This window comes from Fundulus heteroclitus, unplaced genomic scaffold (genome assembly GCF_011125445.2).
Source record: "Fundulus heteroclitus isolate FHET01 unplaced genomic scaffold, MU-UCD_Fhet_4.1 scaffold_580, whole genome shotgun sequence".
NCBI lineage: Eukaryota > Metazoa > Chordata > Actinopteri > Cyprinodontiformes > Fundulidae > Fundulus > Fundulus heteroclitus.
The window spans coordinates 17985-31438 of NW_023397012.1; the positions used below are offsets into that span (position 1 = coordinate 17985).

The 13454-nt window shown below is 39.5% G+C and overlaps 1 protein-coding gene across 2 annotated transcripts in view; it reads left to right on the forward strand.

Annotated features, from left to right (window-relative positions):
• Nucleotides 1-4401: 4401 nt before the first annotated feature.
• The window catches only part of LOC118556135 (adenosine kinase-like), a 34643-nt gene continuing 25590 nt past the window's right edge, over nucleotides 4402-13454 (forward strand). The window contains exons 1-2 of one of the 2 annotated variants that reach the window (XM_036133140.1): nucleotides 4402-4918; nucleotides 10094-10202. In XM_036133140.1, coding sequence (XP_035989033.1) covers nucleotides 4524-4918; nucleotides 10094-10202 — 504 coding nt within the window. In that variant the 5' untranslated portion in view covers nucleotides 4402-4523. The remainder of the gene's footprint in view (nucleotides 4919-10093; nucleotides 10203-13454) is intronic. The other variant, XM_036133141.1, reaches the window with a different exon arrangement.

Sequence of the window (13454 nt, forward strand, 5' to 3'; positions counted from 1 at the left end):
GTGCCATAAAAAAACAGAAAAAGAATAAAAAAAAAGAAATTTAGTCCTGAAAAAAACAAATGCACAAATATATGGCTACTCTCATTTTGATGCCCGCAACACGATCCAAAAAAGTTCTCGTTACATCTCCTGGTTAATTAGGCTACTTGGCAGCAGGTCAGTGACAGGACTGGGCTTCTAAAGTGCATGCAGGGAGAGTTTAGGAGGAAAAGATAGCGAGGGGCAGATGAATCTGTGAATGACTGTGTGTGGTTGAATTCTTCTGTGTTAAATGAGCAACAACTCTTGGTGTTAAGCTGCAAACAACTTGGGGATTTTATTATCTACCTGGCAGTGGCTGCAAAGTTGGACTCCATTGTGTGTTGTAAAACACTTAGAAGGGAGTCTTGAGCCATTAGCAGAGGAAAAGTACAGTTTCTCTCAGAAAAAGTACAGTTTCTCTCAGAAATACCCATGCCTCATAATTATTTCCGGTTTTTGCCATGTCACAACCAGCAAAATCTAACGTTTTGTTGGGATTTTATGTGATAGATCAACAAAAAAATAAAGCATGATAATTAGTAAAAATAAAAGTATACATGCTTTTAAATAGTTTTCACATATAACAGTCTTAAAAAGTATGGCATGCATAATTGTAACAACCTTTTGTTACAATTACCACTGCAAATTGGGTATTGGGGTTATGTTGTTTTATAACTTAACCCTTCTTTAAACTTGTCAAGTAGTTTCTCCTTGACTATTCTGTTGTGTTCCTTGGTCTTCGGGATGTTGTTTGTTCTCTAATGTTGTCTAACAAACCTGTGAGGTCTCTACAGAACAGCTGGATTTTTACTGACATTAAATTACACACAGGTGGACTCCACTTTTTATTTAGGTCACTACTCAAAGCAGTTGCTTGCACTCGACTTTATTTAGCACTATAAGGGTAGGTTTTGTTTAGGTATCTATTTGTAACAAAAAGTTTTAATATAATGTTATGCTGCTTTGTGTTGTCTGTCACATAAACTCAACACATTACAGGAAGGTTTGGGGTTGCAACATGACAAAATGTGAAAAAGCCGAAGGGGTATGAATACTCTTGCAAAACACTGTAAGGTGGGTAGTTTAGCGGAGCATTTTGTGATCCACTGATCTGTGCGTTATAATAAAGGAGCTATAAGTAACAATGACATTTAGTGGTTGAAATTGGAACTACACATACACAATGCCTTTCTCGGGGACTAGCGGTTTACTCAACGGTCCGTTGTTGATGTGTAGTTCCCCTGAATTTTAGCTTACATAGGATGTTGTATTCTGTTCCATTTCTCTTACTAGCTTCTATGTTTGCAGGCTGCAGCTCTTCTGCCAAAATAAAATATCAAATACTGCCCTTTGTTTTGGGAACTCTGGGAACTTTCATATGATTGGGTTAATTATAGAATTATTGACAATTATTTACATTTATCCATTCTTTTTGCTCTCCTTTGCACTTTGCCATTATCACTTTATTTTAGATCTGTAAATATTTATATATATATATATATATATATATATATATATATATATATATATATATATATATATATATATATATATATATTTCTTTTGTGGAGAATGTTGCATATATATTCTGAGGAACCGGGAAAAGTAAACACGGGCTACACTTTGAACCTCTAGGTTTGAAAGGAGAAAAACGTGACTAAGACATTGTTGGTGGGGAGGACTGATTGTTTATAGGGAATGTTACTTCCATCCTGGATGAGAAATGAGAATGATTTACATTGATTTTACAGTAAATATCTTACTTATAGCTCCTTTAAGATTAAACTAGCTGCACAATAAATACTTGGAAACCAGTGTTGACTATGATAACATATCCCCAGGTGGATAATTTTGCCAACGAAAATGATGCAAGATTGTGAATATTTCAAGGTACACTCAGGTTCATTTGGAAAATCTTTTTTTTTTTTTTCATTTTTTTTTTTTTTTTTCACAACAGGTAGCAAATGCTATGTCCTTGAGGATTAAAAGCCGAAGGACAATCCTGCCCTGCCATCAGTGCAGAATTGAAAATCCAGAATTTGTGATTGCTGGGTGAATTTATTAATATTTGTTAGCGGCATCTGAAATGTGAGGTATGCTACTTTCAAGCTGCAAGCAACATTTATTGTCTTGCAGAAGTTCTCACAACCCTTGAATCTTAACAACCACAAACTATGGCAGACATTTTAGATTGCATAGAAAAACAAAAACAAAATGCTCAAGAATATGAAGGAGAAGGAACATAATATTTACCCTTCAAAGTCTCTAAAATTAAAACCTAAAAAGTGTGCCGTGCAGTTGTATTCTTCCTCTTTTACTCTGATACACTTAAATAAAATCTATTGCAGCCAGCTGCCTTCACTGCGAAACATGGTGCCAGCATCATCATGCTGGTCTGCTTTTATTCTGTAGGAACAGGGAAGCTAGTCAGAGTTGATGGAAAGTTTTGAGTCGGGGCTTTTTAAAAATGTATCCCGTTCTTTCCACTTCGCATTTATGTGATCTTTGTGTTGATCCTTCACTAAAATCCCAATAAAATACATCTATTCTTTGTGGTGGGTCAGGTGGGCTTTTGTTCATGTGTCATTTTCTTTCTTCAAGGGCATGACTACTTTTCCAAGGCACCCTATGATTCCATTAGTTTTGTGATTAGTTGTGCATTTTACACAGAGACATATACATTGTTACAGCGGAAAGAGGGTGGCTCGCCTGCTGTTCAGACCTTTTCATCTGTTGCAAATGGCTCGCCCATCATGAACTGAAAAAAAATTGCGAAAGGAAACCTTGACATTTTAATACGCTGATATCCTGTCAGGCTGAAATGGTAAAACATTTCCTCCTCAAAACGACAGCACTTAGTTTTATTAGTTCCCAAGCATCTAGATTATGCTTTTAAAAAATTACTTATGCAACAGAGACAAAACATGCCACTTTACCGTTGCCTTTAAAAGGTTAAAAATTGGATTAAAGTTCATCGTGAGCATGCAGTTTTCTGAAAATATACCATTTTAAGTGTATGTGTTTTCTTAGGTTGTATGAATTTGTTTCGTTGTTCCTTATATTGCTGTTATTAAAAATATTACTTTCTAATAATATTCTATTGTGAAAATTGGCTCTATTTATTTATTTATTATTTTACTTCGAAATATTCTTGCAGCAATTATTAAAGTTCCAGATCCAAAAGTTTCTGGCACAACTTCACCGACTCCCAAGGTGCACAGAAAGAGTCAAAGATCCAGTGAAGTAAAGCTTCTGGCAACGCTTGAAGTTCTATAAAATAAAGTTGTGTCCAAGTGCTTCACGTCACCAGCAAAAAGTAAGAAATTCAACAACATTTGGAGGAAATTAAATGAGAAATCTAAATAATACAAAATGAAACGCACGTCAAAAAACACTTGTTTGCAAACTTTAAGTATGAAATAAAACAACAATAAAATTAATATATAAAAGACCATTTGCTTTTCAGCTTTAAAAATAAAGTGATGACGAAATACAGGGAAGAAAAATGCACAGGCGGCACACATCATGCTTTGCACCTTTAAGAAAACAAAATAATAAAAGGAAGAAAATGTAACTATTACAACAGAGAAGAACTGAATTAAAGAACAATTGTAGAAAATAAAATCAAAGAAAAGATGGCAACAACTAACATGTAAAACACTAGTTTGTCAATTTTATGAATAAAAATAAAGACGTGTATGTGTATTAAGATTAAAATAATAAATTAGAAGCTACGCCTAAATAATAACTGAGAATAACTACATTTAACAGCTTAAAGAAATCCATAAACTAAAAAATATATGTAAAACACCACTTGCTTAGAAATCTTAAGAATGAAAGTTTAAGTGAAGTTGTAAAACATAACATCTCTCTCTTGATTTTCACATTTGTATTATATGTAATATTTCCAGTTAAAATATAATGAATAAATCCTTTCCTGGTTGGTCTTACTCTTCTTTTTCTTCATTTTATTTTAATTTCAACTATTTCCCCTCACACCAGCTGGGTAGAATGTGTAAAATAACAAAAAAAAAAGGGCATCCGGATAAATGATGAAAACACAGTTTTCTTCCACCACAAGATGCCGGTTTGGTGGCGTGAAATGATTAATTTCACACATATACAGGTCATCTCCAAAAGCAGCAACATCTCATTCACAAGGGGCCCTCCGTCAGCAACAAAGCAGGAGGCTGCAATAAAATCAGCAAACAGCAGCACGTACTCCACGTCAATAAATCTTTGGAGGTTAAACCTGAGCTCTGTAGAATCCGAGCAGCCCAGTCAGGTAAAAGTCACCGAGTACATCAACACGGTCGGGACCAGAAAAAGAAGAAGATGAAGAAGAAAAAAAAAAAAAAAAAAAAAAAAAAGCAGTTCAGCGGGAACAGACTCATACACAGTCTGTGTTTGCATAAGAAGGATGAAGCCTTAAATTATTGGGTTTGTGTAAATAAGGAGATGAGACTGTTTTTAGCACACCGGGTGGAAGGAGGAGTGCTTGGATGAGAATAGTCTCTCTGTGTGCAGCGAGATTGCTTTTGGGTTGTTTACGACAGCTCGCAGCTCTCATATATCAAAGGCAGTATGTTTGCTGTGAAGCTACAGTTTGCGTGCCATCTGCCTTAGCTGAACTTGACCCTCCAAACAGACTTGTATTTGTAAACCGAGCTCTTCTTTTCGCTGCTTTTTCTTATTTCGTTTTATTTTATTTTCTCCTTTTCCAGTGGATGCTCCAGAAACCGCACAAGGTGGCTACCTTCTTCGGCTGCATCGGGAAAGACAACTTCGGCGAGATCCTGAAGAAGAAGGCCGACGAAGCCCACGTGGATGCCCACTACTATGAGCAGAACGAGGAGCCAACTGGCACCTGTGCAGCCTGCATCACCGGAGACAATAGGTTAGTCTCCTGTTTGGCGCCTTTGACCAAGAAACGGCGCTTGATCTCTGATTTGACAGAGCCTCTTCTTCTTCAGGCCTTGACTTTCTCATCATGGCTCAGCTCACACATCAGAGGGGTAAAAAGAAAAAAAAAAAAGAACAGCTCCAGCTTGTTTTTCTTGGGCCCCACTCAGTCTCTGCCACCCTAGTGGGTTGTCATCCATCTATAGGCTGACAGTAGCAATGTGTTAGAGATTCCCAGGCTATCCCAGTTCTCACCTGTCAGCCTGTTTTAAAAAGGGGCTTTAGCGTCTCTGGCGACTCTCGCGCTTGCATCATCGTCATCATCGGCACATCTGAGACAGCAGAGGTCAAGCCTTCACACCCGCGCACACAAATATCGCTAACTTTAAGGTCTGCAGTTCACGATAGGTCTGGCAGCGATCAATAACCCTCATCTCTAAACACTCCTTCACTTTCGGCAGCCCTTCATCCTGATGGATACCGCGGTTGTCAGTCAGCCAGCAGCCGGACCCTACCGGCCCCGGAGCCGGCAGCGGCGAGCGGTCTTAGTGGGCTTGTTTGATGTGGGGTCTGACACCTGAAAAGGTCAGGTGCTGTGCTCGAACTCTGTAGTATTTCTTACAGGTGTTTAACAGAGAGCTCAGGAGGCCAGAGGAAAGGTCGACGACTGGGCCAGATTGGAAAAGTGATGGCTTTGAAGGACTGGGTAGCTAGCATGTCACAGCCTCTCAGGCTTTGATTAGTGAAAGGCTTCAAATGAAGAAAAAAAAAAAAAACTACCTTCCCATCTTTCTCGGATCTGAAAATTTTTTAATTCCAGCATGTGACTTCGGTGCAGGAAGAAAAGTCCAATTTTAGAGATTAAGGAACAAGTTTATCCGATTCTTATGTGAGCAATCAGGGGTTTAATCAGCAAGCCGGGGATGTCTCAGTTTGTATGGTGGCCGTCATACAAAGTTTTGGATGCATTTAAAAAAATATACTATAAAAAATATATATCCAAAATATATTTTGTATACATTTTAAAATACTAATCCAGTGTGCAACGCTATGTGTTTTTCCCACTGTCACGTCCGAATGTCCCCATTGTGGGACAATAAAGGTATTTGTTATCATATTAATTCAATTTGATTTAATAGCTGTAATAAATCTAATTACTCATAATATACAAGTCTGTACTAATTACAAATGTTTGATTGTTGGCAAAAAAATTTTGACGGAAGAGCCGGCAGAACTAAATCATCTTCACCGCAGTTACAAAGAAGCTTCATCATGTTGATTAATGCACAATTTTTCACATTTACTTTTAAGTGCTGAAATACAATGATTAGCACTGGCTTAATTAGCATTAGGTATAATTATCAAGGGACATAATTGTAAAACAGTCGCAAAGGGGCACCTTTTTAGCTAAGCAATTTTGCTGTTTGTACCCATTTGGTAGCAGAATGAGTAATTCATCCCGATAATTTGTCTGTCATGAAGACATTTACTGATGAATATGGTTGAAAAATTAGAATGTTATAACATAATGTTATAAATTATGACTAGATTAGAAGTGTCCTGTTCAGGATGTTAATTTTTTTAAATGTGCTTTTCAAATATTTGCCAATGCTTATTCTTAGTCCAATATTTAATTGCAATTAATGGCATCTCTATCTTTTTAAAAGTAAAAGGCTTTAAAGCAGAGCAAATTACACACACAAAAATACCACACTACATTTTATTAGTATTATATGGTCTGCATTAGCACTGCGATTGTCTTCCATTTAACTCACTCCTTACTGAAGCGATGTTCTGGGTGCTTCAGTGTTTTCTTGACATCCCCTGAAATCTTGTCCCATCTGGAGTTTTTGCAGGACAGCTAAATGGCAGCGATGTTCACAAGTCATTTGTCCACCTCATGGTTAAAGTCTTTACTGAAATTAAGCTCCTCACATTGTGGTAGATGATATAGAAAAAAAGCACACTGATAAAATAGAAATCATATTGATCGATACCGAAAATTAGCAACAAATTCAAAACATATATTTTAAGTGCAGCCCTGGCCATTTTATGCTCTCGCTTAGAGACCTGTTTTTAGATACAGAACACACAAACACTGAATTAAAAGTTGACCCTTTATTCAACCAATTTTTTACCAAAACTGCAAGTTTAAAAAAAAAAAAACGTGTGCTCTCTGAACTCTTTCTGACAGAGCATTCCTTCGGTCTGCATTTGTGATCGGCTGGGAGGATGTATTGACTGTAATACTAACCTACATGATAGGCTTGAATCCAAGAAGAAAGAAAACAGTTCTTCTATTGAACATTTTATTGACCCCTTTTTTTTCTATCATCGGTATACGTATATCGATCGTTATATATTGTTACTGAGTTAACATCCAGCCCTATCCTCACATGCATGTCGTCTACTCTGCCTAATGCACAGGTAGCTGTAGAGTGTGGTTTTAAATCGTTATTCTTAAGCCTGATTCAATTAGATGTTTCAGAACACTTAACACCTAAAAAAAAGATTGCATATCTCGTTAGTTATCTTGAAAGTTATTTTGAAAGCTATTTATCCACCTATAAAAAGGCATTGTCCAATCATGTGCCGTGCAGTGCCTTTATTTTGAAAAACTTTTGATATTTTTGTATTGATGTGGTCATCACATCAATATTCATTCTTCACCTTTATTATTGAGTGCATCAGATGGAGGCACTTCTTATTATACAAGTCTGGGGTTTTACTACAATAAACGCTAAATGTATTATAAATCTGCATTTTAAAGCTTTGTGGTTTGGTCCAAAGTGCAAAGCAATACTAAATGATAAAGAATAATGAATTTCTAAAGAAAGGTAACAGGAGTGCCAATGTAATGACGCTGATGATATTGGAGGTAAGTGAAGGTTATTTTGTTTTGAACTGACCCAAGTTTGGTTTGAGATAAATCTTTGTAGTTATCCACAGCTGCTTGGATCCTCGTGTTTACAGATACACTTCTTTACAGATTAACCCTATAATTAGCTTTGGCTGTCACTAAATACGTCTTGTATTAATCAATTCCGCATATTTTTTCAGTGAAGTTATGAAAGACATTGGTTGTGTGTACCTGTGATGCTGTTTTGGTTGGTTTTGCTGTTATTTTTATATCTCTTTCTGCAGGTATAGAAGCAGACCTCGAGGACGTAATCTTGCACTCTTTTTCCTCTATTTTTGTCACCTTTTCTCCATTTTAACGTTTTGCCTCATCTTGCTCTCTTCCTTTCTTTCTCTTTTAACTTTCTGTTTCTGTGTCCATTGAATTTGAAATAATGCCAAAATAATATCCAATAAAGGTTTTTGCATTCTACCAAGCGGAACACTATAGCGAAAGCAGCAATGCTATATTTCAGTGTGAACCCAGTTAATCTTCTGTGGACAAAAGTTGTTCTCAAGGTACCGTACCATTCAGACTATAAGCCACACTTACAATCCTTACATTTTCTCAGAAAGCGATGGTGCGCCTTATAATCTGGGGACCTTATATATAACTACCACTGTGCTTACTGGCCGATTTTATGTGGTACAATGCGCTCAAAAATCTGTTCAAATGTGTAAGTATGACTTTGGTTAGCAATGAAACCGGTGCGCTTAATGGATATTCGAAGCATTACGGTACACTGTGTCACTACCTGATCGGACCCCTGAGCTGTCTACAAGACTGCCTGACAGTAATGTCTAAACTAGAAGTGCATTCATTTAAGGCAACCTGCGCCCAGAGTACGTGCTAGCAACAATAAACCAAGTAAGTTAACTCAATATAAATAAAAGTTTATAAGTTAATTTTGGCCTTATATTAGAAACAGGGCAGTGTAGTCCAACTACTCTGTCTTCCCGACAGAGACGAATAGCTCTCTCTCTCAGGATAGAGCTGTGTACGCGGAGGGGCCGAAGGATATTACACACTTGGGAACAATATTTAATGCGTGTTATAATCCGGTGCACCCTATGTGTGGACATAGACACACATAGACACATTAATTCACAGTGCGCCTTATAATCCGAAACATATGGCACATGAATCTAACATTTTAGTTTTGAAAGTCACGGCTTCTGTCCCACACACCAACAGTTGTTTGAGTCCGGTGTCTAAAAGTGGAATCTGCAGCACCCAATACAGTCTCTCTTTCAATGTGGACACCATTTTGGAATGTGAAATAAACCTTAGATTGTTCTAGAAAACCATGTGCAACCTTTAATAGTTTTGCAAGCCCTGCACACAAATTCTCTTTTTCAATGGGCTTTGACGATTGCGGATTGCTGTATAAATCCCAGCCAGTGAACCAACTGAAGTTGAGGACTGGAGTCCCTCTCTCTGTAACTGCTAACCACGATGCTTTAGCCTCCCCTTTTATACAAGTATCCCGTCCGATCGGATTTGTTCTTTCTTCGGTCTCTTCGTCGCTGTCGGACTCCCTCGGTGATGACACTGATTTTGCCTGTCATGTGTGGTCCCAACCTTCCAGTCCATTACCGCAGCTCGGGTCAAACACGGTCCCAGCCCCGCTGTCACATCGTAGCCTTCGTCATCACACTCTGATCAACTTAGTACGCCGCTACTCCTCTCTGTGACACCACCGCAGCGAGCAGCTTTTTCTTGCCATGCGAGAGAGGACCCCCTTCCTGTAGCAGCACTCTCCTGTCATATGGTCGCCTAACAGTTTTCCCCTAAGTAGCTGTGATGGCTGCTCTCATTTTGATGGCCGCTCATAAAGAAAGAGAACATGAGGACGGGCTAATGAGCTATGTTAAGATAAGGCCACCTGCTTCACTTCCCATCTCCCGCTACTCAGCCAAAGTGCTGATTTAATAATGCGTTTTTGTTGTTTCTCCACCTTCGTTAACCGTGAGCCACTTCTCCTGATGATGTGAGAGTATGAATTATTTGGAGGTGGCCTATTGTTCTTACTTTAATGTCTGGTGGTTTAAAATAGCCTGCTTTTGAAAAGATGGAAAAAATAGAGACGTCTACATGACTTTATTTCACCTTGGTTCAGACGCGGGGAAACTATTATCATCCTTTTTATATAGCGAAAGAACAAAGAAAAGTCTGCAGCCTTTTTTTTTTTTTTTTTCCAAGCATGTTTTTGAGACAAAATTAAGATGGATGATAAGCGAGGCAGAAGATTTATGGGGTCTGTCTCGGCAGGTCCCTTGTTGCTAACCTGGCAGCGGCAAACTGCTACAAAAAGGAAAAACACCTGGACTTGGACAGCAACTGGGAGCTGGTGGAGAAAGCCAAGGTCTATTATATTGCGGTAAGTGAGACCCCTCTACATACTGAGTGACTGTTCCCCAACTCTGTTAGCCAGAGGAGGACAAAATGTTAAGAGGCTTTATTCAGGAAATGCCTCAGCACGCCCTCAGCATTGTCAATATATCCATTCATCCTTTGTTGAGGGAAATGAGCTATGTTACCTATTGAGACAATACAGCTCCATTTTCCCTATTTTTCCCTTCGTCTTTGTGCACGAAGCTGCAGCGCAGTGTGAAATTGTTCTACATGTAATGTATTCATTCATTTCTTTTAACATGAGGACAAGCCAACAGGTGCTGGCAAAGTGTGAAAATTGATTATGCAAGTTCATTCGGCTTTACCCCCCCCCCCCCCCCCCATCACCTCCTACACAATCTTTCACTCAAACACACACATACACACACAGATTGAGCGGGACAGATGTGCGCTACTACTGAGGTAATGTCTTCACTTGCTGCTTCTGGAGCAGAACAACCAGCCACGCTCATGTTTCACTGTTTGGGATCATATTTAATTCCTGCAGATCAACATTTTCTCTCATCTCAGGTCAGAATGATAGCCCTGAAATCCCACAGCATTCCATGTCTTAATGCACTTCATTATTGGCATAAATCAGCATAACAGCCAGTGGCACTTTGCAATATAGGGGGGAGTTTGGCTCACCCAGGGAGCCCTTCTATCAGGGACTGACAGAAGCAGTGGGGGGGGGGGGGGGGGGGGGAGACTCCTCCATTTGCACCCCAAATGTGTTTTCCATTAATTAGTTGACATAACAGTTGGTTTCTGATTAGATCGGTGCAAAATTAAAGGGCTACACCAATGTTTTTTTTTTACAGAATCTGGAGTATTTGAGAACAAAATCTGAAATATTTGAAAATAATAATATTCTGTTTCTTTAATCACGGGTCAGACTGAAAATAAATTATTTAAAACACAGTTTGAGATGTATGAAAACTTTATGACGTGTGTGGAAAACATGACCAAGTCAACCCTAGGCTAGACTAGCACAGAAAACCCTAATGGTGAATAATCCAGGGTGAAATATTCAAACTCTATTAACGGATGAAAACTTCTTTCTGTCCGTCTACCCAGCTGGGCGAAAGGTGCAGCAAACAGGCAGCTTATCTCTTTATAACAGATCAAAGCAGAAGCGTGTAGGACAAACAACCGTCTACTCACACACATAACCCAAGCAGGAGTACCCAGAGAGAGACCCAGGCATGGACGGAGACAACCTGCAAACTGCAGAATCTGAACCCTGGACCTATCGGCATGAGCGTTAACAACTGTGACGCTGAGCAGCCCTGAAAGTCGAGATTTCAGTCTAAAATATTGGTGGGATGGTAGATAATAAATAAGCTTTTATAAAACTGGTGTTAAAAAAATTGCAGCTTTATTAGTAAAGAAATAAAAGAAGGAATATAGATAGGTAGGTTTTCAGCTTGATCCGCCCTGATTGGTGAATGGCCACTTAGAAACTGAAAAATCTGATATTTTCCTGTCAACACGCCACATCTAAGCACTACCGTTAAAAACAACAACTTTGGTGTGAAGCTGTTAATCAGGGAGGCAGACCCAAAAGTGAGCTATTTTAAGTGCCAATAAAATCAATCAAGAGGAGACACACAGATGTAAGAGCTGCAGATTTAATGTTAAGGCACGTCTGCATTTCATTCAGACCATGAGCTAGTGAGAGAGAGCAAGACTTCAGCGGGTAACATGAAGGCTGCAGGTGGTGCAGCAAGTTTGATCTGTTTTAGCTTTTTTAGCTTTTAAACGGTATCCGTTGTTGAACATGCTGGATTGGGAAATATTGGCACCCTTGCACAAAATCTCATTTTTAGGGAATATATAAATTGTTGTAATTGCAGCGACAGCAACTGCTGCAATCACTGGTCGTTTTGCCTTCTCTTAACGGTTTGATTACGAGTACTTATTAAGGATTGAGAATATGTTTTAAATGCTGTTCTTAAAATTTGTTCTAAATACATATAGATATATTGCAAAGAAGGATCAGCATCATGCAACAACAGACACTGATTACAGCCAAGCCATTAACACAACCCTTGGTATTTGGGATCAACCGGCCCTCCAAGCATGGCACACCGTAAACTCTGCTACACAAGCTCTAACGGTCTCATAATTTACCGTCTCATCACAAAAGCGGACGCAGAGAAAATAAAACTAAAATGTTGCCGGTGCTCGGTCCGTCCATATTCCTGACTTTGTGTGGTCCCATTTTTTATTTTTTATTTTTTTTTCTAGCCTCTGCTTCGCATTAGCAAACATGGCACATCCTCTGCAAATTGGCAGTTGGGTTTTGCCCACATCCGACAGTCTTGTGCACAGGGAAAGCTTCCGTGGGATTTTAAGGGGTGGGGTGTGGGAGGCGGGGGGGTTGGAGGATCGACAGGCCACAAATGGGTGTTTGTCAGTGCTTGGAATCTAAAATGCGGTGTTCAGCGTCCCTCTTGGGCCTCTTTGTGAAAACGGGGGGTGTGGAGGAGGGGGGGGGGATCATTCGCTTTATTAGAGTCCCATTGGCACTTGTAAAGTACTTATCTAGATACACTGCCACAGCTATTCCCACTTAATACTGTGTGGCGTGTCTAGACTAGCATACACCGAGGCCTTCTCTCTCCATTAACCTTGTCGAGAGCACTTAGATGTATTTACCTAATTTACAGCCAGATTGTAAATTTTTTTTCTCCCTCTCCCACTACACTAACCTTTTCCCTGTATTAATGTGCCTTGTTGATTTTTGTTCGTATTAAACTGCTGCCGGGTGGTTTTTGCGGCCGTGTACGCTTTGATCCGTAAATTTAATTACCCCCCCCTCCCCTCCCAAAAAAAAAAAAGGGGGAAAAAAAAAAGGGCGTACATGTGTGTGCATGTTAGCACGTTTATTTGCTTGCACATGTGTCTGCGTCTGTCGGGGCATGCGTGTTAAGAAGGTGATTGATGATTCCTGGCAGAGGCTCTCTCAAGGTGCCTGCTACGATGTGGTGTGATTGGATGAAAACAGAATTATTAGAGGGCTCCCTCTCCTGCAGCCAGTCTGGCTCATCATCCGGCAGCGGCTTCGGCGGCGGCAGCAGCAGCAGCAGCAGCAGCAGGGCTGGTGGCAGACGCAGAGCAGGGAGGCAGCACTGCCATTTCTCACAAAGAGACACACAGAGAGAGGGAGAGAGAGAATGTTGAACTCCTGCCAAATGTTTTTGTGGCAGGCTGTTGCTAGGAAATCTGGGTCCTT